The sequence below is a fragment of the Chlorocebus sabaeus genome, chromosome 9, assembly GCF_047675955.1.
Source record: "Chlorocebus sabaeus isolate Y175 chromosome 9, mChlSab1.0.hap1, whole genome shotgun sequence".
In the NCBI taxonomy this organism is placed as follows: domain Eukaryota; kingdom Metazoa; phylum Chordata; class Mammalia; order Primates; family Cercopithecidae; genus Chlorocebus; species Chlorocebus sabaeus.
The window spans coordinates 26,551,952-26,579,377 of NC_132912.1; the positions used below are offsets into that span (position 1 = coordinate 26,551,952).

Genomic DNA, 27,426 nt, shown 5'->3' on the forward strand with positions numbered 1-27,426 from the left:
GCCATATTCCAGAACAAAGACGAGCTCATGAACAACCAGGAGTCTCAGTGGCTGAGGGACAGGGCGCCCCAGGGGGCAGACAGAGACTCACATATCTATGGCATGGTCCTGTCCACTAGGGCTGTTTTGTCCACTGGGGCTGTTTTGAGAATAAAGAATGCGACTCGGGAGGTTGAGGCGGGAGGAGCGCTTGAGCTCGGGAGGTCGAGGCTGCAGTAAGTCCAGATCGCGCCACTGCACTCAGCCTGGGCGACAGAGTGAGACCCCGTCTCCATTAATTAATAACAATAAATTTAAAATTTCAAAAATTTTTTTAAAAAAAGAATGCTGCTGTCATTCGGTTGCAGGATAAGAAGCCAGCCCTCGGGAACCACCACCACCCGGCAGCGCCCCGGGCCCCGCACGCCCCCAAGTCCAGCCTGCCCCCGCCCCCTCCGGTGCGGAGGTCCTCGGACACCAGCGGCAGCCCCGCCACGCCCCCCAAGGCCAAGGGCACAGGCGGCGGGGGCTTCCCCGCCCCACCCGACGACTTCCTGCCGCCGCCGCCACCGCCGCCGCCCCTGGAAGACCCTGGGCTCCCGCCGCCCCCCGCGGAGTTCATGGAGCCGCCCCCGGACTTCGTGCCCCCGCCCCCGCCGTCGTGTGCAGGGACCGCGGGCTCGGAGCTGCCCCCGCCGCCGCCGCCGCCGCCCGCGCCCGCGCCCGCGCCCGCCCCCGACTCCGCCAGGCCGTCTCCCGCGGTGGCCAAGAGGCCTCCTATGCCCCCCAAAAGGCACGAGAACCCAGGGACCCCGGGCGGGGCAGGAGGCGGGGAGCAAGATTTCATGTCAGACCTCATGAAAGCTTTACAAAAGAAGAGAGGTAACGTGTCCTAGGGAGGGGCATGGTGAGTGTGCCAGAGCGAGAAGCATCGCTGACCCGGAGCGCAGGTTTTGCTGGTAGATTACCCTGACATTTTGTTCATTTCAGATAAAATGTGATGGGAAACTTCTCACTGTTGTGCTCAAGTGCAGCCATAAACATTAACCCAATAGAGTTCAGAATATCTGCCCAAATGTACATATTGCTCCTATGTATTTTCACCTAAATGGAATGTATCTTCCCTTCCAGGTTACCTAAAGTGCTGTTTTAGGTTCATTTATTTTATTATATTAAGAAGCATCAAATGAATAAAAGTTAAATGTTTTTCCTGAAGATGGTATTTCTAGAAAGATTATTGGGTCCATCTATCTTGAAATCAACACTATAATTAAAAATAGCTTTCAACATTCCATGCCTTCTTAAGTCTTGGTGATCTCAGATAGATTTTTCATCTCTACCTCTATAACCTTCAGAATTTGCAGGAAAATCGAGAGAGGAGAACGAGGAAACGTGACAAGCAGAGCCTGTTTCCTTTCCCTGAAATTCGGTTGCTTGATTGATTGGAGTCCTGGACACAGGCTGTTTTGGTTTTGCTTTTATAATGCTTGAATAACAGTAATTGAAAAATACAGTTATTTAGATAGTTTTTGAATTCTCTTATTATTACAATGCTGTAAGTATCCTGTAAATAAAAATGTAGGGGCAGGAAAAGGCAATCGTATGTATATTCTTCAACCTGAAATGTTTTCCCTCAGAGATAAGTTTAACGCCCAGTTTATGCTAGGTTCTTGGTACCTATATCTCTTCTCTTTCAAATTGGCTTCTAATAGGCCTTTTACATTTTCTTAGTTTCATTTATATGGCTCTATTTTTGTTTTTGTATTTTTGTGTTTTTTTTAAACTGTAAAACTCCTCAAAATCTTCTTAAAGTGAGTGGAAAATAATAATGCATTTTTTAAAATAAAGGAAGATAATTTTTTATGTTTTATGTTTTAATATTTGGAGAAAAGTAAGCTCTAAACCATGCTGTCTCAACTCACGGGCCGCAGGTGGCCCAGGACCCCTTCGAATGCTACCCAACACAAATTAAAATTTTAGGAGCTCTTGGCAGGGCGCGGTGGCTCACACCTGTAATCCTAGCATTTTTGGGAGGCGGACTCAGATGGATGAATTGAAGTCAGGAGTTTGAGGTCAGCTTGGCCAACATGGCAAAACCTTGTCTATACTGAAAATACAAAAAATTAACCAGGTGTAGTGGCACACGCATGTAATCCCAGCAACTCCAGAGGCTGAGATGGGAGAGTCCCTTGAATCCAGGAGGCGGACACTGCAGTGAGCTGAGATCATGCTACTGCACTCTGCTGGGAGACGGAGCGAGACGCGGTCTCAAAAACATGAGATTTTTCTCAATTTTTTTTGTGTGTGTTGTTGTTCATCACCTATCATCACTAGTGTTAGTGCATTTTATATGTAACTTAAGACAATTCTTCTTCCAGTGTGCCCCAGGGAAGCTACAAGATTGGACGCCCCTGAAGTCTAAATGAACCTTTAAAAAGAAAAAAAAAAAAAGTTTTAAAAGCAAAATATTTAGTAATTAAAACTGGCAGGGTGCTCTTAATTTTTTCTGGGGCATATGCTTGAAATAGGATAGAAAGTAAATTTGCTTTACATTCAATTTAATCTCATCAACGGTAACTCTCTCCAGTTCTCATTTTATTATGTTCCTTTTGATATCAGATGCGGTGAAAACACTGCTTTTCTGATACCTGACTAAATCATGGTCATTATGCAGATCTCTGGGACAATATAGGAAAGATGTCAGCAAAGAGAGGTGTGAAAATTGTCAGAATCAAAATGGAGTCACTTATGTTAAGAAACTGCTGACAGATAGAGCCAGCCAAGTCCAGGAAAATAGTTTTCGTGAGGATCCTATTCTGTGATTTTCACTCAAGTGTAACGCAATCTTTGATGTCTGGCTGAAAGGTCTTTACAAGTATTACTCATACCTGAGTAGGATTATTTAGATCCTGAAAATGCAGCAAAATTTGTTTCTTTATGAAAAGTTTAGTGAGATATTTGCATGTGGTGCAGGGAGTGGAAAAACTGCAGTGAAATTGGGAACTAGAGAAGGAGTATGTGGATAATATATGTTATGAATAATAATATATAATCAATAATATAGGACAGTAATCCTGTATCACAGCTTATAAAGACTCCGTAATTTCTTGTATAATGCTGCTAATGGGCAAAGACCCATGTAATAGACCAACTGCAACACAAACCACGGCATTTGGTAGTTTACAGAAAACATAATTTAACCTGCCACATGGTAGACTATGAACTAACATTTTACAGTAGGTCCTCAAGGAGGAGAATGAACATTTAAGCCTCGTATTTTGTTTGATCATAGGAATCTTGGCTGGTATGATACTGAAATGACCCGAGTCCATGATAATTGAGTCTTTGAAGTGTACTTGAGACTTATGGCTTGATGTGTGATCCATTTTTACAGATGGTTTATGTGTGCTTGGGTACAACGTACTGTACATGTTCCTTAGAACAAGCTTGTTAAGCATGTTGCACAAATCTTCTGCCTGCAGCCTGTTATCTGGTCTGTTGCATCCATCAATTACTAAGAAGGACGTTTTAAAATCTTCCGAGGGCAGATTTGTCAATATCTTTTCATTGTTCTGGCAAATTGTGCTTTATATATTCCAACATTGTTTATTATTAAGTGTGAACAAAAATTCTGTATGTGACTTCCTGGTGAACTGAACTATCTATCACCATGCAATGTTTTCTGCTTTTTATCTTGTACTCACGCAGCCGTACTGTCTTTTTTCAGGTATTTCCCTGACAAATCTGTTCATTCACTTTCAAACTCTCTATGCTTTTATGTTCTACATTTACCACTTGTAAATGACATATAAGCAGATTTTATTGTCTTTATATCTAGTTAGTAATTATTATCTTTTAACTGCAAGTTTATTCTTTTTAAATTTTTTAAATTTTCTTTTTTTTTTTTTTTTTTTTTAATTTTTAGAGACAGGGTCTCATTCTGTCACCCAGGCTGGAGGACAGTGGTGCGATCATGGCTCACTGCAGCCTCAACCTTCTGGGCTCAAGCCATCCTCTTGCCTCAGCCTTCCAAGTAACTAGGACTACAGGCTCATACCACCATGCCCGGCTAATTTTTTTTTAAGTAGATATGGTGGTCTCACTATGTCGCCTAGGCTAGTCTCTAACCGCTGGCCTCAAGCAATTCTTTTGTCTTAACCTCCCAAAGCGCTGGAATTACAGACATGAGCTAAAATGCCCAGCCTGTTATTTTTACTCTGAATGTGACTATATATTTTGTTTTTAACATCTTATTTTGTACTTACTATTACCCCGGATTTTTCTGTTTTTTTTTTTTTTTTCTTCCTTTCTTGTCTACTTCATGTGATTAGAATTTTTCTCTTATTCTCTTTTTGAAGCTTCTTGTTGAAAACTTATATACTGTATGTATTCTTTTAATAGCTACCTGTAATGATAATATCCATACTCAGTAAAGTCTCAAGTTAAACAGCTTTAACCTGGGAAACGCATGGACTTTGGATCACTTTGATTTCAAACACACACACACACACACACACACACACACACACACACACACATATTATTGTCTAGTATTTGAGGTATAGCTGAGTATCTTTTTCCTAGAATATCTTTATTTCACCCTCATTCTTCAAAGATGATTTCAATGGACGTAAAATTTAAATTGACAGTAAAAACTCTTCATTTTTTTAGGGGATTGTCCCCACTGTCTTCTCCCTTTCACTGTTGCTGTTGAGAAGTCAGCTATCAAATTATTATTTCTATTAGGTCATCGCTTTGTTTCCCTCTGCATGATTTTAAGACCTTTTCTTTGTCTTTGGTGCATATAGTGAGTCTAACTCTGAATTTCTTTTACTTAAGTTGCCTGATAATTCATTGAGTTTTCTGAATCTACAAATATCTGCCTTTCACTATTCCGGAAAATTGTAATTTATTTTGTTTTCAAACATTGCTTCTCCTTTTTCGCTTCTTCTGAAACTCTAATGAAATGTGTTAAATCTTCTAACACTAGCTTCCTTATCTCTAAATTGTGTGTATTTTCTATTTCTTTATCTATTCTGGATATATTCATCAGATCTTAATTCCCATTCACCAGTTCTTTCTTCAGCATAGTCTAATCTATGTTAAAGCCAACCATTTTTGGTTTTTTTTTTATATATAGACTTTATTTTTTAGACCAGTATTAGATTCACAGGAAAACTGAGCAAACAGTACAGGGAGTTCCCATTTGCCGCCTGCCTTACACATTCAGTCTCCTCCACTACCATAATTCTACAAAAATACCACTGTAACAATTGATGAACCTACACTGACACATTGTTAGCATCCAAAGTCCATAGTTTACTTAGGGTTTACTCTTGAGGTTGCATAATCTGTGGGTTTTCAGAAATGTACAATGACATGTATCCACCATTATAGGATCAAATAGACTAGTTTCAGTGTCCTAAAAATCCTGTGTTCTGTCTATTAATCTCTCCCTCCCCTTTAAACCCTGGCAATCACTGATCTTTTTCATTGTCTCCGTAATTATACCTTTTGCAAAATATCATATAGTTGGAATCATACGTATGTAGCCGTTTCAAATTGATTTATTTTCCTTGGCAATATGCATTTATAGTTCCTCCATATTTTAGTCTATTTTCTATTACTATAACAGAATACCTGAGATTGTGTATTCATAAAGTAAGAGATTTATTTTAGATCATGGTTCTGAGGCTGGGAAGTCCAAAGAGATGGTGCTAGTGCCTGGGGAAGGCCCACTGACTGCATCATATAACATGGTAGATAAGCAGAATGAGAAGTGGGTGCATGCAAAAAAGGGACTGACCAGGAGAGGCAACCTTGATTATGACAGCCCACTCTCATGGTAACTAATCCATTCCCATGAGAACTAACCCTGAAAGAGATTAATCCATTTTGGTCACCTCTTAAACCACCTCCCAGCACAGCCACATTGAGAATCAAGACTAAACATGAATTTTGGAAGGGCCAATCCATATTCAAAGCATAGCACATACATCTTTATCTTTTCACAGCTTGATAGCCCATTTCTTTTTTGTTTGTTTCTTTCCTTTTTTTCTTTTTCTGAGATAGAGTCTCGATCTGTTGCCCAGGACTGAAATACAGTGGCACAATCTCACCTCACGACAACCTTCACCTCTTGGATTCAAGTGATCCTCTGGCCTCATCTTCTCCAGTAGCTGGGATTACAGGTGCACCACCATACCCAGCTAATTTATGTATTTTTAGTAGAGATGGGGTTTCATCATGTTGCCCAGGCAGGTCTTGGACCCTAGGCGCAAGCAATCCACCTGTTCCAGTCTCCCAAATTGCTGAGATTACAAGTGTGAGCCACCATGCCCAGCCCATTTCTTCTTATCACTGAATAATATTCTGCTGTCTGAGTGAACCACAGTTCATTTATTCATTCACGTATTGAAGAACATCTTGGTTGCCATCAAATGGCAGTTATGGATAAAGCAGCTAGAAATGTGTGTGCAGACATTTGTGTAAATATCAGTTTTCAGCTCACTTCAGCAAACAGGAGTGCAATTGCAGGATCATATGGAAAAAGTGTGTTTAGTTTTGCAAGAAACTGCCAAACTGTCTTATTAAGATGCCACTCCATTTTGTTCTCCCTCCAACAAGAAATGAGTGTTCTTATTGTTCCACATCCTTGTCAGCATTTGGTATTTCCAGTGTTTTGAATTTTAGCCATTGTAATAAGTATGTAGTGGTATCATTTTTCATTTGCAACTCCCTAATGACATATGATGTTGAGCATTTCTTTCATATGTTATTAGCCATCTGTATCTTTTTTGGTGAGGTGTCTTTCAGACCTTTTGTCAGTTTGTTAATTGGACTATTCATTTTCTTACCGTTGAGTTTTAATGGTTTGTATATTTTGGATAATAGTATTTTGTCAGATATGGCTTTTGCAAATGCTTTTGCCCATCTGTGACTTGTCTTTTCATTCTCTTGATTTTGCACTTCACGAGGGTTTTTAATTTGAATGAAGTCTAGCTTATCAATTATTTATTTCATGGATGATGTCATTGGTGGTGGTGTATCTAAAAAGTCACTGCCATACCCAAGGTCATCTAGATTTTCTTCTATGTTATCTTCTAGAAGTTTTATAGCTTACTTAGCTCTCTGCTCCATTTTAAGTTAAATTTTTTGAATGATGCAAGATCTATGTCTAGGTTCTTTGTTTTTGTTTTTCCATATGGATATCCACTTGTGCCAGCACTATCTATTGAAAAGACTATCTTTTCTTTATTACCTTTGCGCCTTTGTATAAGCCTTTTTTGGCGTTCCACTGATTTATTTGTCTGTTCTTTGCCAATACCACACTGTTTTGATTGCTGTAGATTTCTTGTAAATGTTGAAATTGGGTAGCATAAGTCCCCTGATTTTCTTCTTTTCTAATATTGTGTTGGCTATTCTTGTTTCTTTTTTTCTTTCTTTCTTTCTTTTTTTTTTTTTTTTTTTTTGCCTTTCCATATAAACCTTGGATTCAATTTGTCAATATCCACAAGATAAATGGTTGAGATTTCAATGGGAATTGCATGGAATCCATAGAGCAAGTTGGGAAGAACTGACATTTCACAAATGCTAGGCCTTCCTATCTGTGAACATGGCATATCTCTCTATTTATTTAGTACTTCTTTGATTTCTTTAATCAAAATTTTGTAGGTTTCCTACTAGATCTTTTGTATATTTTGTTAGATTTATACCTAAGTATTCCATTTGCAGGGAGGAATGTGAACATAGATGGTATATTTTTAACTTCAACTTCCAATTGCTCATTGCTGGTATTAAAAGAGCAATTGCAATTGAATTCTCTATATTAACCCTGTGTGCTTCATCCTTGCTGTAACTGCTTATTCGTTCCAGCAGTTTTTTGGTCAGTTGTCCTGGTAGCCCCCTAAGGATTCCTCCTCTAAACCCAGGGTTAAGAGTTTGCATTATTTTCCTCTCCATACATGTGACTATCAAAGGCAAGATAGGGGAGAGTGTGAGGCAACAGCTCCCTGCAGTCTTCTCCACTCCACATCCTTTCATATTGTTAAAGTAAATGAGTGGAATTAACAGTTGTGGAGCAGGTTCTCAGATATTTGCTATGAAAACTTACATATGGTGATTTGGACTTTCAGAGCTATTATATCCTGGCGGTCTTTGATGACACTTTAATTTTAACCTATTGTTCAATCAGTGTTATTTTTTATTGGAAAAACTCATAGGAGAAAAAACAAATAATTATTTCAATAAATGGCAAAAAGAATTTTGTTGAAATTCAACACCACACCTTGTTAAGAAAATTAAAACCTCATAAGAAGCTAGCATCTGAGGAAGATGTTTTTATACTGATAAAAGGTGTCTGAAACCCACAGCAAAGGACATATTTAATAATAAAGCACAAACAGAAATGTCATTTACATTCATAGTACCCAGGATTTGTTTGAATCAGTAATGGTAAGACCCACAAACACAGAAATGACTGTCATGAGGGAAGTAGTTTATTTTACTACTCACAGTTCCTTAGAAGCTGGAGGCACAGCACACCACAAGGCACAGGACAGGGAAACATCAAGGTCAGTCGGGAGGCAGTGGAAAGGGGTGAAATCATGGGAAGGAACAAGTAAGTCAAGGCAATCAGGCTTAGCATTGGCTAGTTTGAATCATTTCATTGGCTTCTCTAAAGAAGAGGCTGCTATCTGGCCCTGAGGAAATTAGGGAATCAGAATAGTAGCCAGAAATGTGAGAGTGATAAGGAACATTAAAGACTGTAAAAGAGATAAACAGAGATAAAGAAGAATAAAGAGTGATGAAGAGACGAGAAAGAAGGGGGTGTAAACCCTGGGTTGGTTGGATATGTAGGAAAGGCATACAGGCAGGCAAGTGGTTTATTACATCCAGCAATTAGCTTATCCTGAGAGGCGCAGTCCCTCCTGGGTCAACAAGGCCCAGATGTCAAAGCATCAAATTCAGAAAATAAGAGACATGACTAATACACCATTAAAGTCAGTATTATAATTAATATTATTCAACATTATTCTGGAGTCTCTAGCCAATGCACACAACAGCAAAACCAATAAGATAACAAATATCTAAATGGAAAAGACAGATTTTTAAATTCTTAGATGATGTATCTACTTAAAATTTAAAAACAAAGTCAAACAATCTATTAAAAGCTATCAATTATAGAAACTAAAAACTGTCCTGTATACTATATGTCAGTAAAGCTCATTTATAAAATGTAGTACAAAGGGTGATTCAGAAGAACAACAAGAACTAAAATATTTTTGGAATTGATAGACAATTTCAAAGTCTATAAGGAAAATTGTAAATGTTTATTGCAGGTATAAAAGAAAGCATCAGGAAAAAAAAAAAAGAGGTACAGGTCATCACTGCTCCACCTAGTTCCAATAACCATGATTTAATTAAATAACATGATTCCAAATTCAGTTGCCATGGTATTTCAACTGTGAGTAATTACATAAAGTACAAGCTTTGTGTGAGCTCTTCAGTCCACAAATCACAACATAAATAACGGATGCAATCATGATCAGTGACCCATCATTTCTTTCAAAGTATGAGGTTGCCAATCACTGCATATTTGTCACTGAGTTTATACAGAGAGCAAAGCATGTCACTGTCTTGCCTCCTTGTCTCCTAGTGAGAAATCCACGTGACATTTTACAAAAATGAATAATCAAAAGAGGGAAGTGGTCAACAAATATGAAACTGAAAAAAGAAAAGAAAAGAAAAAAGAAAAGGGATAACACAAAGTGAAATTCAAATGGCACATAAATGTAGTTGTAGAAGAAATAGTGGCCATTCACTGAGGCAGATATTTGCTTGGTATTTCAATTATTTTTGACAAATAAATCAATTCTGAATCTAACTGAAGCTCTGTATTTACAGAAACACAGGGGGCACAGACACGTGTTGTGTTAGGTGTTTTTCTGTTGCTGTAAAGAAATACCTGAGGCTGGGTCATTTATACAGAAAAAATGGTTTACTGGACTCACAGGTCTTCAGGCTTTACAGGAAGCATGGTGCTGGCATCTGCTCAGCTTTTGGGGAGGCCACAGGAGGCTACCATTCTTGGCAGAAGGCAGAGTGGGAGCAGGCTTCTCACATGGAGAAACCGGGACCAGAGAGCAAGTGGGGGAGGTGCCACACACTTTTAAACAACAGATCTCCTGAGAACTCACTCACTGTCAGTGGGACAGCACCAGGTTATGAGGAATCTGTCCCCATGACCCAAACACCTCCCACAAGGCCCCACCTCCAACATTGGGGATTACAGATCAACATGAGTACATTAGTCCAATTTCATACTGCTATAAAGAAACTACCTGAGACTGGGTAATTTATAAAGAAAGTTTTAATTGACTCACAGTTATGCATGGCTGCAGAGGCCTCAGGAAACTTACAACCATCCCAGAGGGTGAAGGAGAAGCAAGGCACATCTTACATGGCAGCAGGAGAGACAGAGCAAAGAGGAAATGCCAGACACTTATTAAACTACCATATGTCATGAGAACTCCCTCACTATCACAAGAACAGCATGGGGGAACTGCCCCCATGATCCAATCACCTCCCACCAAGTCCCTGCATCCACACATGGAGGTCATAATTCAAGATGAGATCTGGGTGGGAACATAGAGCCAAACCATATCAACGAGATTTGGAGGGGACATCCAAACTATATCCCAGGTTCAATAAATAATACCACAGAATGCAATCAGAAAAATGCAGAATGTTGAAACACCACAGGATAAATAATCTGGTTTCTTCAATCAAAACTAAAGGAACCAATAGAGTGCACGTGAATAAAGATGTAGGCACACATGTAGGTGATACACTCAAGGATATCAAAGGAAATTAAAGACATATTATCATCTAATTTGAATGTATACTCCTTATTCAGATCCCAATTAAAATAACTATAAAAGGCTGGGCATGGTGGCTCATGCCTGTAATCCCAGCACTTTGGGAGGTTGAAGCAGGTGGATCACGAGGTCACGAGTTCAAGACCAGCCTGGCCAAGATGGTGAAACCCTCTCTCTACTAAAAATACAAACATTAGCCAGGCATGGTGGCAGTCGCCTGTGATCCCAGCTACTTGGGAGGCTGAGGCAGAGAACTGCCTGAACCCAGAAGGCAGAAATTGCAGTAAGCCGAAATCGTGCCACTGCACTCCGGCCTGGACAACAGAGTGAGACTCCGTCTCAAAAATAAATAGATAAAATAACTATAAGATAACAATGATGATGATAATTTACAAGACAATAGGAAAACCTTGAAAACTGAATACTTCATTTGATACATTAAGAGTTACTGCTAATTTGCTCTAGGTCATATGATGTCAAGGACTGTTTGTGTTTTAAGTCATTAACATTTAGAGATGCATATGGAAATATTTGCAGAGGAAATGATAAAATGCCTGAATTTCAAAAAAAATGAGGATATGTGTCTCACCTACTTGTTAAATGGCTCCTCTAATTGATTCTTACATTTCTCTATCATATCTTGCCTTGAGTCGACTCTAAAGACGTATTTGATGAAAGAAGGTAAATACCAGTAACATGTGAAAAGGGCTGCATCAAGAAAGCTGCTCTATCAATGAAATCATTAGAAAAATATGATGTACTCAGTGTACAAATGCCTCAATTAAGGCAATAATGAGGAATATGGGGAAAGTGTGTGGAGGTATAGATGAAGCAAAATTGGCAATGTATTAATTGTTAGTAAGCGGATTAAATGGTAAATTGGTTCATTAAACTATTACAATTTTCTCTACCTTAGTAAATTTTTGAAAATTCTGTAACAGAAAAAAAAAAAAAACTCTAGGAGCATAATAAAACTAAATATGCACAGATGTACCCCAAAATGCTGAGTTTACAGTAAATATCAGGTCAATATTTAATAATACAATTTTTAAGACAGAGTTTCAATCCTGTTGCCCGGGCTGGAGTGCAATGGCGCTATCATGGCTCACTGCAACCTCTGTCTCCTGGGTTCAAGCAATTCTCCTGCCTCAGCCTCCTGAGTAGCTGAGATTACAGGCGCCCGCCACCACACCCAGCTAATTTTATTTATTTATTTATTTTTAGTAGAGATGGGATTTCACCATGTTGGCCAGGCTGGTCTTGAACTCCTGACCTCAGGTGGTCCGCCTGCCTCGTCCTCCCAAAGTGCTGGGATTACAGGCGTGAGCCACCACGCCAGGCTCTAATGATCCATTTTGATTACAATGTCATAAGATCTTGTAATCATTGAGAAAAACTCGTGTGGTTTATCAAAAACACCTTATTATTGCATTAAACTTACGGATTAGAACAAAAATCATCATGAAGTTGTTTCAAAGAATATGTTCCAATTTAGATGGCTAAAAATATTTGCATATAATCATTATTACCAAATGTGGGATTGGCATGAAAATGTGGATGATCAAAAATAATTTCTTAAACAGATTATTCTATGTTGTGTATAATGATAGAAGAATTCTTTAATTTATTTTTACTTTATTTTTCCCGAATTAAGCAACTGAGTTTGAGATCTTTAGCCCAGGAAGGAGTAGATGAGGTGTAGCCTGCTTCCTTGGCTGTTGAATGCTTCTGGAAAGGATGCTGAAGAACTTGCTGGAGAAGATGCACCTGGTAAACAATGTGGGCAGATAAATACAGATTATAATTACTCAGGACCCTGATGAATTTCTACATTACTGAATGGCAAGGTCAACTTTAAATGTTTAAAAATTTTCATACTTTGGGAAGCAGAGGCAGGCAGATCGCTGGAGGTCAGGAGTTGGAGACGAGCCTGGCCAACATTGCGAAACCTTGTCTCTACTAAAAACACAAAAATAAGCCGGATGTGGCGGCGTCTGCCTGTACTTCCAGCTACTTGGGAGTTTGATGGAGGAGAATGTCTTGAAACTGAATGTGGAGGAAGCAGTGAGCCGAGATCACGACACTACACTCCAGCCTGGGCAACAGAGCTAGATTGTCTCAAATCGAACAAACAACAATAAAAGTTCGTACATTTTGTTTTATGAAAAATCTCAACTCTAGTTGTTACTTAGAATTTCTATTATTCCACAGAATTTCCTTAAGTACTATTTTTGTACTAAACTAAGAGAAGGAATGTGTACACTGTCATGGAGAGTACAAATATATCCCCGTCATTTTAAGATCCCTTTACAGCATAAAGAGAATTATAATTTTCTAAAATATTTAGCAAAGAAAAACAAAGAATGTCAATGATTTGCAATCTTTCCAAATGAAGGGCATGAATTCCAGCTCATGCTGCTTCCTCACTGGGAATTTGGCTCTATAATAATAAACTGAGGCACAAACAACACACTTCTTTCAACAGTAAACCTAAGATTGAAATGTTGATTTTCAGTGGTTTTGCTATTTCTTGGGGATGATGAAGGAAATGCTTAGTTAGAATATAGAGGGTGGATGATAATACCATGAAATTAAGGGTGAGAGATAAAGTAGAACATTTTATTGCATCACTAGTATTTTAAATATAAAGATTGCATCATCATAAATACGGGGCTTTTGGAGCCCATCTTAGCACTTCTCCCCAGGTACGTTCAATATATATCATTTTATTGAAGTTGCTTGTACGCCTATCAGTCTCACCTAGTTAAATGGCTCCTCTAATTGATTCTTACATTTCTCTACCACATCTTGCCTTGAGTCGACTCTAAAGACATATTTGATGAAAGATGGTAAATACCAGTAACATGTGAAAAGGGCTGCATCAAGAAAGCTGCTCTATCAATGAAATCATTAGAAAAATACGATGTACTCAGTGTACGAATTTTAGGAAATTTCCCTATTACACATGCTACTTCGAGTATGTGTGTTATTTTCAAAAACATATAAATTGAATATATAATTATTGAATGCGTGTGATATATATATATCATATATATATATTAACATCACACAGTAGACTTAACTCATGGCAAAGATTTTTTCTGAAGCATCTGCAGAAATCAGTCTTCTTTCCAGTTTCAAAAACCCCAACATGGGCAAAAGAGACTTTGGATGCCGGATAGTGCATGAAGCACATTGGGTTACAGTAATTTTAATATAGTTCATATTCATAATTCACAGTGAGGAAACCTGAAAGTTGCGCCCAGCTATCAGTGAATGAAAGGTAGGGCGGGGCTGCTGTGGGGGCGGGGCCTTGTGAGCCAGTGCCTGGACTCCCACATCACAAATGGAAGGGCAGAGCTTAGAGGGAACTCAAGGCCTGATTGGTTCCTCCTAAGCGGGAGGTGATCTGGTTGTCAGGGCAACCGGTCTTCAGTTAGAGCCTTCAGTGGATGCCTTCAGTTGGTGTCATTTGGTGGCCTTTCCTGGGGAGAGGTAGCAGGTGCTCAGCTCTGCAGGCGTGGGGGCAAGCGAAGGCCCTAGCTGCCTGAGAAGAGCAGAGGTGCACCATGGTGACTATGCTGACCTGTCGCATGTGCACCAAAGCCAGCCCCAGACAGGGCCCCCACAGGGCTTCTGCGGAGCCATCCTGTGGCTCTGACATCTATGAGTGGGCGGCCAGCAACGGCGCAGGCCCCAGCACAGAGGAGCAGAGGTGCCCGGAGCACGTTGACCGCCAATGTCAGCCCCAAGCAGGGCCAACGGAGGGTGCTGTGTTCAGAGCCGTGCTGCAGCTCTGAGATCCACCACGTGGCGGTGGGAGTAGCACCAGACTCCACTGCTTTGGAGCCTGCCCAGTTTGATTCGGGAGCCATGACTAGCAGCACATTGGCGACCCAAAGACACCAAAAGGTAGGGAGGCGACAGATACCGCTTGGCCTTAGGAGCTCCTCTGGCCTTGCTCAACCAAGATTCCTCCAAGAGGCATCCACAGCCTAGGGCTCCTCCCTCCTGCCCCTAGTTCGCTTTCCTATCCCCTGCCCCAAACAGGAGAACTTGCTCTGACTCGACTCCCCACCCCTTCTTCTTTCCTGTTGCATCCAGCCGGTTACTTTTCATTGCCCTGCCCAAATGCCCACTTCTGAGTCCTCTTCTTCTTTTCCTAGGCTGGTCAAAACTAAGTTTTCAAAATACAAAATGGATGCTACAGATTTCATTATGGTAGAGGAAATGTCTGACAGCTCTTGTATTTAAACTGAAGTAGCCACATCGGGACTCCCAATTTCATATCTTGAGTTCTAGAGCAGAGCTCTCTCTCCTAAAGTAATGATAGATGGTTAGAAGTACTGTTTTTCATTCTAATAATAAGAAATGATTTTTTGTAGAGACAAGGGCTCACTGTGTTGCCCAGGCTGGTCTCAAACCCCTGGTCTCAAGTGATTCACCCGCCTTGGCCTCGCACTTTTTTGGAACTACAGGCAAGAACCACCACACCTGGTCTTGGGAGCTGCTCCTGCTTTGTGTGTTCTGGCTGGTCTCCTGCGCAGCTGTCAGTAAGATGCTCCTGCAGCATAGTTCCAAATCTTTCCGCACAAATTCAGTGGATGCTGTGATTTTTTACATGGAGTAGCCCCTTAGTTTATTGCAGAGAGGCTGGACAATTCACACTTGGTAACATACGGCCTAGCAAATTTCATGTCTTCATCAACACACCTGTTAAAAGGTGATGCTTGTGGTCTAAATATGCAGATTCCTCATCATCCCCAAGAAAAAGGGAACCACTGCAAGACAACCTGGGAGGGAGTTTAGGATTGTTCTGAGGCAGTGCAAGCCATTGAAATTCACACACGAGGGGGTAGAAAAGACAATTCACATGTTTTGATGCCTCCATCAAAACTGAATCCTTCTTAAATTACACCATTTTTGGCGTCAGAGAAAACTGAATTTGAATCCCAGGTCTGTCACTCTTTATGATGTGATGGTGAATGTGTTTTTAACTCGTCTGAGCCTTAGTTTGCTCATCTATAGAAGATGTGATTGTTTTGAGGCTTCCATAAGGTAAGTGTGTAAAACCCTTGGCAAAATGCTTGTCATTTAAAAGAGAGGGTTGTTATGAGGCTTCTATAAAGCAAGTGTGTAAAAATCTGGACACAATGTCTACAATTTTTTGTAAGTGTTCAATATGTGGAGAAAGAGGATTATCTTTCTCTCATTTAATTTTTAGGGCAAGTTTATAAAATTGGCGATACTCATATTTTTGAGATAATCAAACCAAGGATTAGAAAGATTAAATAAATCACAATAGTCACAAAGCAGTTCACAATACATTTACTGGGTAATTTCTAGATAAAAGTAGCAATGATTGTCACATTGAAAATCTTATATTGTGTGGTGGTTTTCTCACACGAAAGCCTCTTGCTTTGTTGAAAGCATAGATTCTAAGCTGCTCTATCAAAGTGATTATTAGAAAAATATGATATACTTAGTGCGTAAATTTTAGAAAACTGTTATTCTTGTTAATTTGATTGAGCACGTGTGTTATTTTAAAAATGTAAATCGAATATATGTGCATTGAATATATGAATATATGAAATATGACGTGACATTATAGAGTTGGCTTAGCTCATGGCAATGTTTTTTTCTGAAAGCACCTGCAGAAATCTCTCTTATTTCTAGTTTGTTAATGTTTCAGAGATTATGGGGGAAATGGGGGTACTATGAATCCCAGACACTGCGTGAGGCAGATTTGGTTTCAGTGATTTTAACATCATTCATTGTAAGGGATGATCCCTAGGAACTTCTTCACAATGAGCAAACTGAAAGTTTCCAGCAGCCAGCAATGAATGAAGGGTGGGGCAGGACCGCTGGCAAGGCGGGGCCTTGTGAGCCATGTGCCTGTGCTCTCAAGTTCTAAGTTTGTGGGGATGCCTGCAGGGGATTCTGGACCTGATTGTTTCCTCTGATCCAGGATGCGTTCTGGTTGGCAGGGCAACTGGCCTTCGCTTGGTGGCCTTCAGTGGGTGCCCTCATTAGTTGCTTTCGGTTAGTGCCCTCAGTTGGTACCCTCAGCTGTTTCTCTTCAGTTGGTGGTCCTCAGCTGGTGGTCTTCAGTTGTTCAGCAGTGGTGGAAGGAGGATGAATCTGTTTGTGCTCTCTCCTCCCCCAGTCACAGCTCCCAGGCTTGTTGCATCCAGTCCATTTTAAAATAAACCAGAGATGTTGGCAGGTTTTCTTAGTAGACAAGTCAGCTCAGGGTATGGGGGTAATGCGAGATGCAGGCTACTACTGGAGTGCCACCCCATGGCCCATGGCTGCCCATGTCAGACATGCATTTGCCAGGAAGAGGCGATAGGTGTTGAGCTCTGCAGACTTGGGGGCAAGTGAAGGCCCAAGCTGCCTGAGAAGAGCAGGGGTGCCCCATGGGGACCACACTGACCTGTCGCATGTGCACCAAAGCCCCGTCAGGGCCAGCACAAGGGTTTTGCAGAGCCAGCCTGTGGCTCTGACGTCTACGAGTATGCAGACAGCAAAGGCACAGGCCACGATATACAGAAGAGGCGCTGTCCCCCAATGCCAGCCTCAAGTGGGGCCAGGTCAGGGTGTGGTGGGTGAAGCCATCCTGCAGCTCTGAGATCCACAAGGTGGAGGTGACAGTAGCACCGGACCCCACTGCTTTGGAGCCCACCCAGTCGAATTTGGGAGGCAGCGAGTGTCCCGACTGCAGCACATTGGCAACCAGAAGATGCCCAAAGGTAAGGAGGCTTCAGATACCACTTAAGTTTAGGAGCTCCTCTGGCTGCTGCTGGCCCAAGGTTCCCCCAGAGGCATCCAAAGCCTGGGGCTCCTGCTTCCTACCACTAGTTTGCTATCCTAAGCCCAAGCCTCAAGCAGAAGGACTGGCTCTGCCTTGCCTCCCCACCCCTTCTTTTTTCCCTGCTGTGTCCAGCCAGTTTCTTTCCACCTACCTACCCCAATGCCCAGTTCTGGGCACTCTTCTTCTACCCTTAGGCTGTCTGAAAACGACGTTTTTAGAATACAACATTTATGCCACAGATTTCATTGTTGTAGAGGAAATGTCTGACAGCTCTTGTATTTAAACTTAAGTAGCCACATTGGGACTCACAACTTTATATATTGAGTTCTAGGCCAGAGCCCTCTCTCCTAAGGCAAAGTCAGAGGGTCAGAGGTACTCTTCTTAATTGTAATAATAAAAAAGGATTTTTTGCAGAGACAGGGTCTCACTGTGTGGCCCAGGCTGGTCTTGAACTCCTGGCCTCAACAGATCCACCCACCTTGGCCTCCCACTTTGCTGGCATGATAAGCAAGAACCACCACACCTGGCCTTTGGAGGTGCTCTAGCTTTGTGTGTTTCAGCTAATCTTCCTGCACAACTGTCAGTAAGATGCTCCTGCAGTATAGTTCCAAACCTTTCTGCACAAATTCAGTGGATCCTGTGATATTTTTATATGGAAGAGCCCTGTTGTTTGTTTTTTTTTTATCGCAGAGAAGCTAGACAATTCACAGTTAGTAACCTAAGGCCTAGAAAATTTTGTTTATTGATAAAACAACTGTTTATAGATGCTTGTGGTCCAAAGATGCAGATTCCTAATCATGAAAAGGAAGAAGTGATGTCCACTACAGGCAACCAGGTAGGGAGTTTAGGATTGTTCTGAGGCTGTGAAAGCCATCAAAATTGACCCGTAAGAGGGTAGAGAAAGGGAATCCACATGTTTTGATCGCTCCATGTGTGGGGTATAACATGGTCTTCAGGAAGTTGCACCACTTTTGGTGTCAGAGAGAACTGGATTTGAATCCCAGTTCCATCACTCATTACATCGTGATGGTGAATGAGTTTTTAAATCGTCTGAGCCTCAGTTTGCTCATCTATAAAAAAAAGGATTCTTATGAGGCTTGCACAAGATTAGTGTGTAAAAATCTGGGAATAATGCCTGTAATTTAGAAGACGGGGTTGTTATGAGGTTTCAGTAAGGTAAGTGTGTAAAGATGTGGACACAATGCCTTTAATTTTGTAATTGTACAATATATGAAGAAGGAGGACTATTTTTCTCTCCTTTAATTTTTAGAACAATTTATACAATTGCATTATTCATATTTTTAAGATAATCAAAGGACCAATAAGTTTAAATAAATCACCATACTCACAAAGCAGTTCACAATATACTTACTGGGTAATTGCTACTTAAAAGTAGCAATGATGATCATATTGAAAATCTTGTATTATGTGGTGGTTTTCTCTTCCATGAGCCTCTTCATTTGTGGAAACCATAGAGTCTAAGTTGCTCTATCAAAGTGATCATTAGAAAAATGTAATATACTTAGTGTATAAATTTTAGAAAGTTTCCACTGTTAGTCTTGTTAATTTGATTAAATATGTGCGTTTTGGATTATGAGTATGAATATGTATTGGTATATGAAATAAGACTTGACATCATAGTAATCTTAGCACATAGCAATGTTTTCTTCTGAAAATACGTGCCGAAATTTGTCTTTTTTGTAGATTTCAAAAAAAAAATCAGAGGCCATGGGGCAAGGGAGCTCTTTGAATGCAGATAGTACATGAGGCACATTAGTATAATTCGTATTCATAATTCACAATGAGGAAACCTGAAAGTTGCTCCCACCTACTAATAAATGAAAGGTGGGGCGGGGCTGCTGTGGGGGCGGGGCCTTGTGAGCCAGTGCCTGGACTCCCACATCACAAATGGCAGGGCGGAGCGTAGAGGGAACTCAAGGCCTGATTGGTTCCTCCTAAGCAGGAGGCGATCTGGTTGGCAGGGAACCGGCCTTCAATTGGTGCTTTCAGTCGGTGCCTTCAGTTGGTGGCGTTGAGTGGCCTTTCCTGGGGAGAGGTGGCAGGTGCTCAGCTCTGCAGGCGTGGGGGCAAATGAAGGCCCCAGCTGCCCGAGAAGAACAGAGGTGCCCCATGATGGCGACGCTGTCGCATGTGCACCAAAGCCAGCCCCAGGCAGGGCCCCCACAGGGCTTCTGCGGAGCCGTCCTGCGGCTCTGACATCTGTGGGTGGGCAGCCAGCAAAGGCGCAGGCCCCAGCAGAGGAGCAGAGGCGCCACGAACAAGCTGTCCCTTAATGCCAACCCCAAGCGGGGCCAGCTGAGGGTGCAGTGTTTGGAGCCGCCCAGCAGCTCTGAGATCCACGAGGTGGCGGTGGGAGTAGTGCCATACTCCGCTGATTTGGAGATTGCCCAGTCTGATTCAGGAGCCATGACTAGCAGCACATTGGCGACCCAAAGACGCCAAAAGGTAGGGAGACTACAGATACCGCTTGGCCTTAGGAGCTCCTCTGGCAGTTGCTCACCCAAGGTTCCCCCCAAGAGGCTTCCACAGCCTAGGGCTCCTCTCTCCTGCCCCTAGTTCGCTTTCCTATCCCCTGCCCCAAGCAGGAGAACTTGCTCTGACTCAACTCCCCATCCCTTCTTTCCTGTTGCATCCAGCCAGTTACTTTTCATTGCCCTGCCCAAACTTCTGAGTCCTCTACTTCTTTTCCTAGGCTGGTCAAAACTAAGTTTTCAAAATACAAAATGGATGCTACAGATTTCATTATGGTAGAGGAAATGTCTGACAGCTCTTGTATTTAAACTGAAGTAGCCACATCGGGACTCCCAATTTCATATCTTGAGTTCTAGAGCAGAGCTCTCTCTCCTAAAGTAATGATGGATGGTTAGAAGTACTGTTTTTCATTCTAATAATAAAAAATGATTTCTTGTAGAGACAGGGTCTCACTGTGTTGCCCAGGCTGGCCTCAAACCCCTGGCCTCAAGTGATTCACCCACATTGGCCTCCCACTTTGTTGGGATGACAGGCAAGAACCACCACACCTGGCCTTGGGAGCTGCTCCTGCTTTGTGTGTTCTGGCTGGTCTTCTGCCCAGCTGTCAGTAAGATGCTCCTGCAGCATAGTTCCAAATCTTTCCGCACAAATTCAGTGGATGCTGTGATTTTTTACATGGAATAGCCCCTTTATTTATTGCAGAGAAGTTAGACAGTTCACACTTAGTAACATACAGCTTAGCAAATTTCATGTCTTCATCAACACACCTGTTAAAAGGTGATGCTTGTGGTCTAAATATGCAGATTCCTCATCATCCCCAAAGAAAAGGGAACCACTGCAAGGCAACCTGGGAGGGAGTTTAGGATTGTTTTGAGGCAGTGCAAGCCATTGAAATTCACACACGTGGGGGTAGAAAAGAGAATCCACATGTTCTGATCCCTCCATGTTCTGGGTATCACTAGGTGCTCTGTAACTTGCACCATTTTTGGCGTCAGAGAAAAAACTGGATTTGAATCCCAGGTCCATTGCTCTTTATAATGTGATGGTGAATGTGTTTTTAAATTGTCTGAGCCTCAGTTTGCTCACCTATAGAAGATGTGATTGTTACGAGGCTTCCATAAGGTAAGTGTGTAAAAACCATGGCGAAATGCTTGTAATTTAAAAGAGAGGATTATGAGGCTTCTAAAAGGTAAGTGTGTAAAAGACTGGACACAATGTCTACCGTTTTGTAAATGCTCAACACATGGACAAGGAGGGTTATCTGTCTTTTTTTTTTTTTTTTTTTTTTTTTTTTTTTGAGACGGCGTCTCGCTCTGTCACCCAGGCTGGAGTGTAGTGGTGCAATCTCGGCTCACTGCAACCTCCGCCTCAGGGGTTCAAGCGATTCTTCTGCCTCAGCCTCCTGAGAAGCTGGGACTACAGGTGCCCGCCACCACTCCCAGCAAATTTTTATATTTTTGATAGAGACGGTGTTTTACCATGTTGGCCGGGATGTTCTCAATGTCTTGACCTCATCATCCATCCACCTCAGCCTCCCAAAGTGCTGGGATTGCAGGTGTGAGCCACCAGGCCCGACCTCTCTCATTTTTTAGACCATTAATTTTTAGACCAAGTTGATAAAATTGGGGATACTTGTATTTCTTAGATGATCAAACCAACGATCAGAAAGACTAAATAAATCACCATAGTCACAAAGCAGTTCACAATACATTCACTGGGGAATTTCTAGTTAAAAGTAGCAAAGATGATCACATTGAAAACTTTGTATTATGTGGTGGTTTTCACTTACATAATCCTCTTGGTGTTTTTGAAACCATAGCTTCTAAGTTACTCTATTAAAGTGATCATTAGAAAAATGTGATGTACTTAGTGTGTACATTTTAGAAAATTTCTTCTGTTAGTCTTGTTAATTTGATTGAACGTGTGCGTTATTTTCAAAAATGTAAATGGAATATATATTGATTGGATTTAAATGTGTATATGTGACATACGACTTGACTTTATAGAGTAGGCTTAGCTCATGGCAATGTTTTTTCTGAAAGCACCTGCAGAAATCACTCTTATTTCTAGTTTGTTAATGTTTCAGAGATTACTGGGAAAAGAGGGTTCTATGAATCTCAGACACTGTGTCAGGCAGATTTCGTTTCAGTGATTTTAGCATCGTTCATCATAAGGCGATGATCCCTAGGAACTTATTCACAGTGAGAAACCTCAAATGTCCTAGCAGCCAGCAAGGAATGAAAAGTGGGGCGGGGCCGCTGGCAAGGCTGGGTATTGTGAGCCATGTGCCTGTGCTCTCAAGCTCCAAGTTTTTGGGGATTCCTGCAGGAGATTCTGGACCTGATTGTTTCCTGTAACCAGGATGTGGTCTGGTTGGGGGGGTAACTGGCCTTCACTTGGTGGCCTTCAGTGGGTGCCCTCATTGGTTGCTTTCGGCTAGTGCCCTAGTTGGTACCATCAGTTGGTGGTCTTCAGTTGTCTGGCAGTGGTGGAAGGAGGATGAATCCGTTTGTGCTGTCTCCTCCCCCAGTCACAGTTCTCAGGCTTGTTACCTCCAGGCCCTTCTAAAATAAATCAGATAGGTTGGCAGCTTTTTCTTTGCAGACAAGTCAGCTCAGGGTATGGGGGTTATGGGGATTGTGGGCTGCTAGCACAGTGCCACCTATGACCCAGGGCTGCCTGTGCCAGCCATGCTTTTGTCAGGAAGAGGCAATAGGTATTGAACTCTGCAGACCTGGGGGCAAGCGAAGGCCCAAGCTGCCCAAAAGCAGGGGTGCCCCATGTGGACCACAGTAAACTGTCACATGTGCATCAAAACCAGCCCTAGTCAGGACCAGAAAAACCGTTCTACAGAGCCAGCCTGTGGCTCCGACGTCAATGAGTGTGCAGACAGTGAAGGCGCAGGCTGGGATATACAGGTGCGGAGGCGCCCGGAACGTGCTATCCCCCAATGCCAGCCACAAGCGGGGCCAGCTCAGGGTGCAGTGGGTGAAACCGTCCTGCAGCTCTGAGATCCACGAGGTGATGATGGCAGTAGCGCCGGACTCCACTGCTATGGAGCCGGCCCAATCGAATTACGGAGCCAACGAGGGTCCTGACAGAAGCACATTGGCCACCAGAAGACACCCAAAGGTAGGGAGGTGACAGATACTGCTTAAATTCAGGAGCTCCTCTGGCCGTTGCTGGCCCAAGCTTCCCCCAGAAGCATCCAAAGCCTCAGTTTTCTCATCTATAAAAGACGTGATTGTTTTGAGATTTCCATAAGGTAAGTGTGTAAAAACCATGGCAAAATGCTTATAATTTAAAAGAGAGGGTTTCTACGAGGCTTTTATGTGGTAAGTGTGTAAAAATCTGGACACAATACCTATAATTTTTTTAAATGTTCAGTAGATGGAGAAGGATTATTTTTTCTCATCTAATTTTCAGAGCAAGTTTATAAAATTGGTGATACTCATATTTCTTAGACAATCTAACCAATGATCAGAAAGAATAAATAGATAACCAAGGTCACAAAGCAGTTCACAATGCATTCACTGGGTAATTTCTAGTTAGAAGTACCAATGATTTTCACATCGAAAATTTTGTATTGTGTTGTGGTTTTCTCTTACATAATCCTCTTGGTGTTTTGAAACCATAGATTGTAAGTTGCTCTATCAAAGTGATCGTTAGAAAAATGTGATGTGCTCAGTGAGTAAATGTTAGAAAATTTCTTGTGTTAGTCTTGTTAATTTGAACATATGTGCTATTTTCAAAAATGTAAATCGAAGATATGTGGATTGGATATATATGCGCATATATGAAATACGACTTGACATTATAGGGTAGGCTTAGCTCATGGCAATGGTTTTTTCTGAAAGCACCTGCAGAAATCTCTCTTATTTTTAGCTTGTTAATGTTTCAGAGATTATGGGGGAAAGGGACTTTTATGAATCCCAGACACTGCGTGAGGCACATTTGGTTTCAGTGATTTTAACATCGTTCATTGTAAGGGATGATCCCTAGGAACTTCTTCACAGTGAGAAACCTGAAAGGTCCCTGCAACCAGCAATGAATGAAAGGTGGGGCAGGGCCGCTGGCAGGGCGGGGCCTTGTGAGCCATGTGTCTGTGCTCTCAAGTTCCAAGTTTGTGGGGATGCCTGCAGGGGATTCTGGACCTGATTGTTTCCTCTGATCCAGGATGCGTTCTGGTTGGCAGGGCAACCGGCCTTCATTTGGTGACCTTCAGTGGGTGCCCTCATTGGTTTCCTTCGGTTAGTGCCCTCAGTTGGTTCCCTCAGTTGTTTCTCTTCAGTTGGTGGTCCTCAATTGGTAGTCCTCAGTTGTTGCACAGTGGTAGAAGGAGGATGAATCCGTTTGTGCTCACTCTTCCCGCAGTCACAGCTCTCAGGCTTGTTGCATCAAGGCCCTTCTAAAATAAACGAAACATGTTGGCAGGTATTTTTTAGCAGGCAAGTCAGCTCATGGCATGGGTGTGACACAGGGTGTGAGCTGGTGTCACAATGCCATCCCATGGCCCAGGGCTGCCAGTGCCAGCAATGCTTTTGCCAGGAAGAGGTGAAAGGTATTTAGCTCTGTAGACTTGGGGGCAAGTGAAAGCCCAAGCTGCCCAAGAATAGCCGGGGTGCCGCATGGAGTCCACACTGAGTTGTTGCATATGCACCAAAGGCAACCCCAATCAGGGCTGGCACAAGCGTTCTGCAGAGCTAACCTATGGCTCTGATGTCTACGAGTGTGCAGACAGTGAAGACGTAGGCCACGATATACAGGTGCAGAGGCGCCCGGAACATGCTATCCCCTAATGCCAGCCACAAGCGGGGCCAGCTCAGGGTGCAGTGGGTGAAACCGTCCTGCAGCTCTGAGATCCACGAGGTGATGATGGCAGTAGCGCCGGACTCCACTGCTATGGAGCCGGCCCAATCGAATTACGGAGCCAACGAGGGTCCTGACAGAAGCACATTGGCCACCAGAAGACACCCAAAGGTAGGGAGGTGACAGATACTGCTTAAATTCAGGAGCTCCTCTGGCCGTTGCTGGCCCAAGCTTCCCCCAGAAGCATCCAAAGCCTCAGTTTTCTCATCTATAAAAGACGTGATTGTTTTGAGATTTCCATAAGGTAAGTGTGTAAAAACCATGGCAAAATGCTTATAATTTAAAAGAGAGGGTTTCTATGAGGCTTCTGTATGGTAAGTTTGCAAAAGTCTGGACAGAATACTTATAATTTTTTAGTGTTCAGTATATGGAGGAGGAGGATTATTTTTTCTCATCCAATTTTCAGAGGAAGTTTATAAAATTGGTGATACTCATATTTCTTAGACAATCTAACCAATGATCAGAAAGAATAAATAGATAACCAAGGTCACAAAGCAGTTCACAATGCATTCACTGGGTAATTTCTAGTTAGAAGTACCAATATTTTCACATTGAAAATTTGTATTGTGTTGTAGTTTTCTCTTACATAATCCTCTTGGTGTTTTGAAACCATAGATTCTAAGTTGCTCTATCAAAGCGATCGTTAGAAAAATGTGATGTACTTAGTGAATAAATGTTAGAGAATTTCTTGTGTTACTCTTGTTAATTTGATTGAACATATGTGTTATTTTCAAAAATGTAAATCGAATATATGTAGTTTGAATATATTTGTGTGTATATGAAATATGACTTGACATTATAGAGTAGGGTTAGCTCATGGCAATGTTTTCTCTGAAAGCACCTGCAGAAATCTCTCTTGTTTCTAGTTTGTAAATGTTTCAGAGATTATGGGGCAAAAGTGATTCTATGAATCCCAGACACTGCATGAGGCAGATTTGGTCTCAGTAATTTTAGCATCGTTCATTGTAAGGGATGATCCCTAGGAACTTCTTCACAGTGAGAAACCTGAAAGGTCCCAGCAGCCAGCAATGAATGAAAGGTGGGGCGGGGCCGCTGGCAGGGCGGGGCCTTGTGAGCCATGTGCCTGTGCTCTCAAGTTCCAGGTTTGTGGTGAGGCATGCAGGGGATGCTGGATCTGATTGTTTCCTCTGAACCAGGATACAGACTGGTTGGCAGGGCAACTGGCCTTCACTTGGTGGCCTTCAGTGGGTGCCCTCATTGGTTGCCTTTGGCTAGTGCCCTAGTTGGTACCCTTAGTTGGTGTCTTCTGTTGGTGGTCCTCAGTTGTTTCTCTTCAGTTGGTGGTCTTCGGTTGTTAGGCAGTGGTGGAAGGAGGATGAATCCGTTTGTGTTCTCTCCTCCCCCAGTCACAGCTCTCAGGCTTGTTGCATACAAGCCCTTCTAAAATAAACCAGACAGATTGGCCGTTTTTTTTAGCAGACAAGTCAGCTCAGGGTATGGGGGTGATGTGTGGTGTCAGCTGCTAGCACATTGCCGCCCCATGGCCCAGGGCTTTGTGCCAGCCATGCCTTTGCCAGGAAGAGTCGATATGTGGTAAGTGAAGGTCCAGCTGCCTGAGAAGAGTAGGGGTGCCCCATGTGGACCACATTAAACTGTCGCATGTGCACCAAAGGCAGCCCCAATCACGGCCAGCACAAGGGTTCTGCAGAGCCAGCCTGTGGCTCTGACATCTACAAGTGTGCAGACAGCAAAGGCACAGGCTGCGATATACAGGGGCAGAGGTGCCCTGAACATGCTGTCCCCCAATGTCAGCTGCAAGCGGGGCCAGCTCAGGGTGCAGAGGATGAAGTCGTCCTGCAGCTGTGGAATCCACGAGGTGGAGGTGGCAGTAGTGCTGGACTCCACTGCTCTCGAGCCTGCCCAGTCGAATTTGGGAGCCAGCGAGGGACCTGACGGCAGTACGTTGACAACCAGAAGACGCCCAAAGGTAGGGAGGCAATAGATACTGCTTAAGTTCAGAAGATCCTCTGGCTGTGTTGCCCAGTCTGGTCTTGAACTCCTGGCCTCAACAGATCCACCCACCTTGGCCTCCCACTTTAGTGGCATGATAAGCAAGAACCACCACACCTGGCCTTTGGAGGTGCTCTAGCTTTGTGTGTTTCAGCTAATCTTCCTGCACTGCTGTCAGTAAGATGCTCCTGCAGTATAGTTTCAAACCTTTCTACACAAATTCAGTGGATCCTGTGATATTTTTACATGGAAGAGCCCTTTTTATTTATTGCAGAGAAGCTAGACAATTCACAGTTAGTAACCTAAGGCCTAGAAAATTTTGTTTCTTGATCAAAACAACTGTTTATAGATGCTTGTGGTCCAAAGATGCAGATTCCTAATCATGAAAAGGAAGAAGTCATGGCCACTACAGGCAACCAG

General features: G+C 42.4%; 1 protein-coding gene across 3 annotated transcripts in view; it reads left to right on the plus strand.

The window, feature by feature from the left end:
• Positions 1 to 27,426, plus strand: part of APBB1IP (amyloid beta A4 precursor protein-binding family B member 1-interacting protein) — a 175,869-nt gene that overhangs the window by 128,288 nt on the left and 20,155 nt on the right. For 2 of the 3 annotated variants that reach the window (XM_073018808.1, XM_037983402.2), the window contains one exon: positions 348 to 1,194. The exons of the other annotated variant lie outside the window; for it this stretch is intronic. In XM_073018808.1, the coding sequence (XP_072874909.1) occupies positions 348 to 875 (528 nt within the window). In that variant the 3' untranslated portion in view covers positions 876 to 1,194. Of the gene's footprint in view, positions 1 to 347; positions 1,195 to 27,426 lie in introns of those variants that run through there. 3 annotated transcript variants of the gene reach the window in all.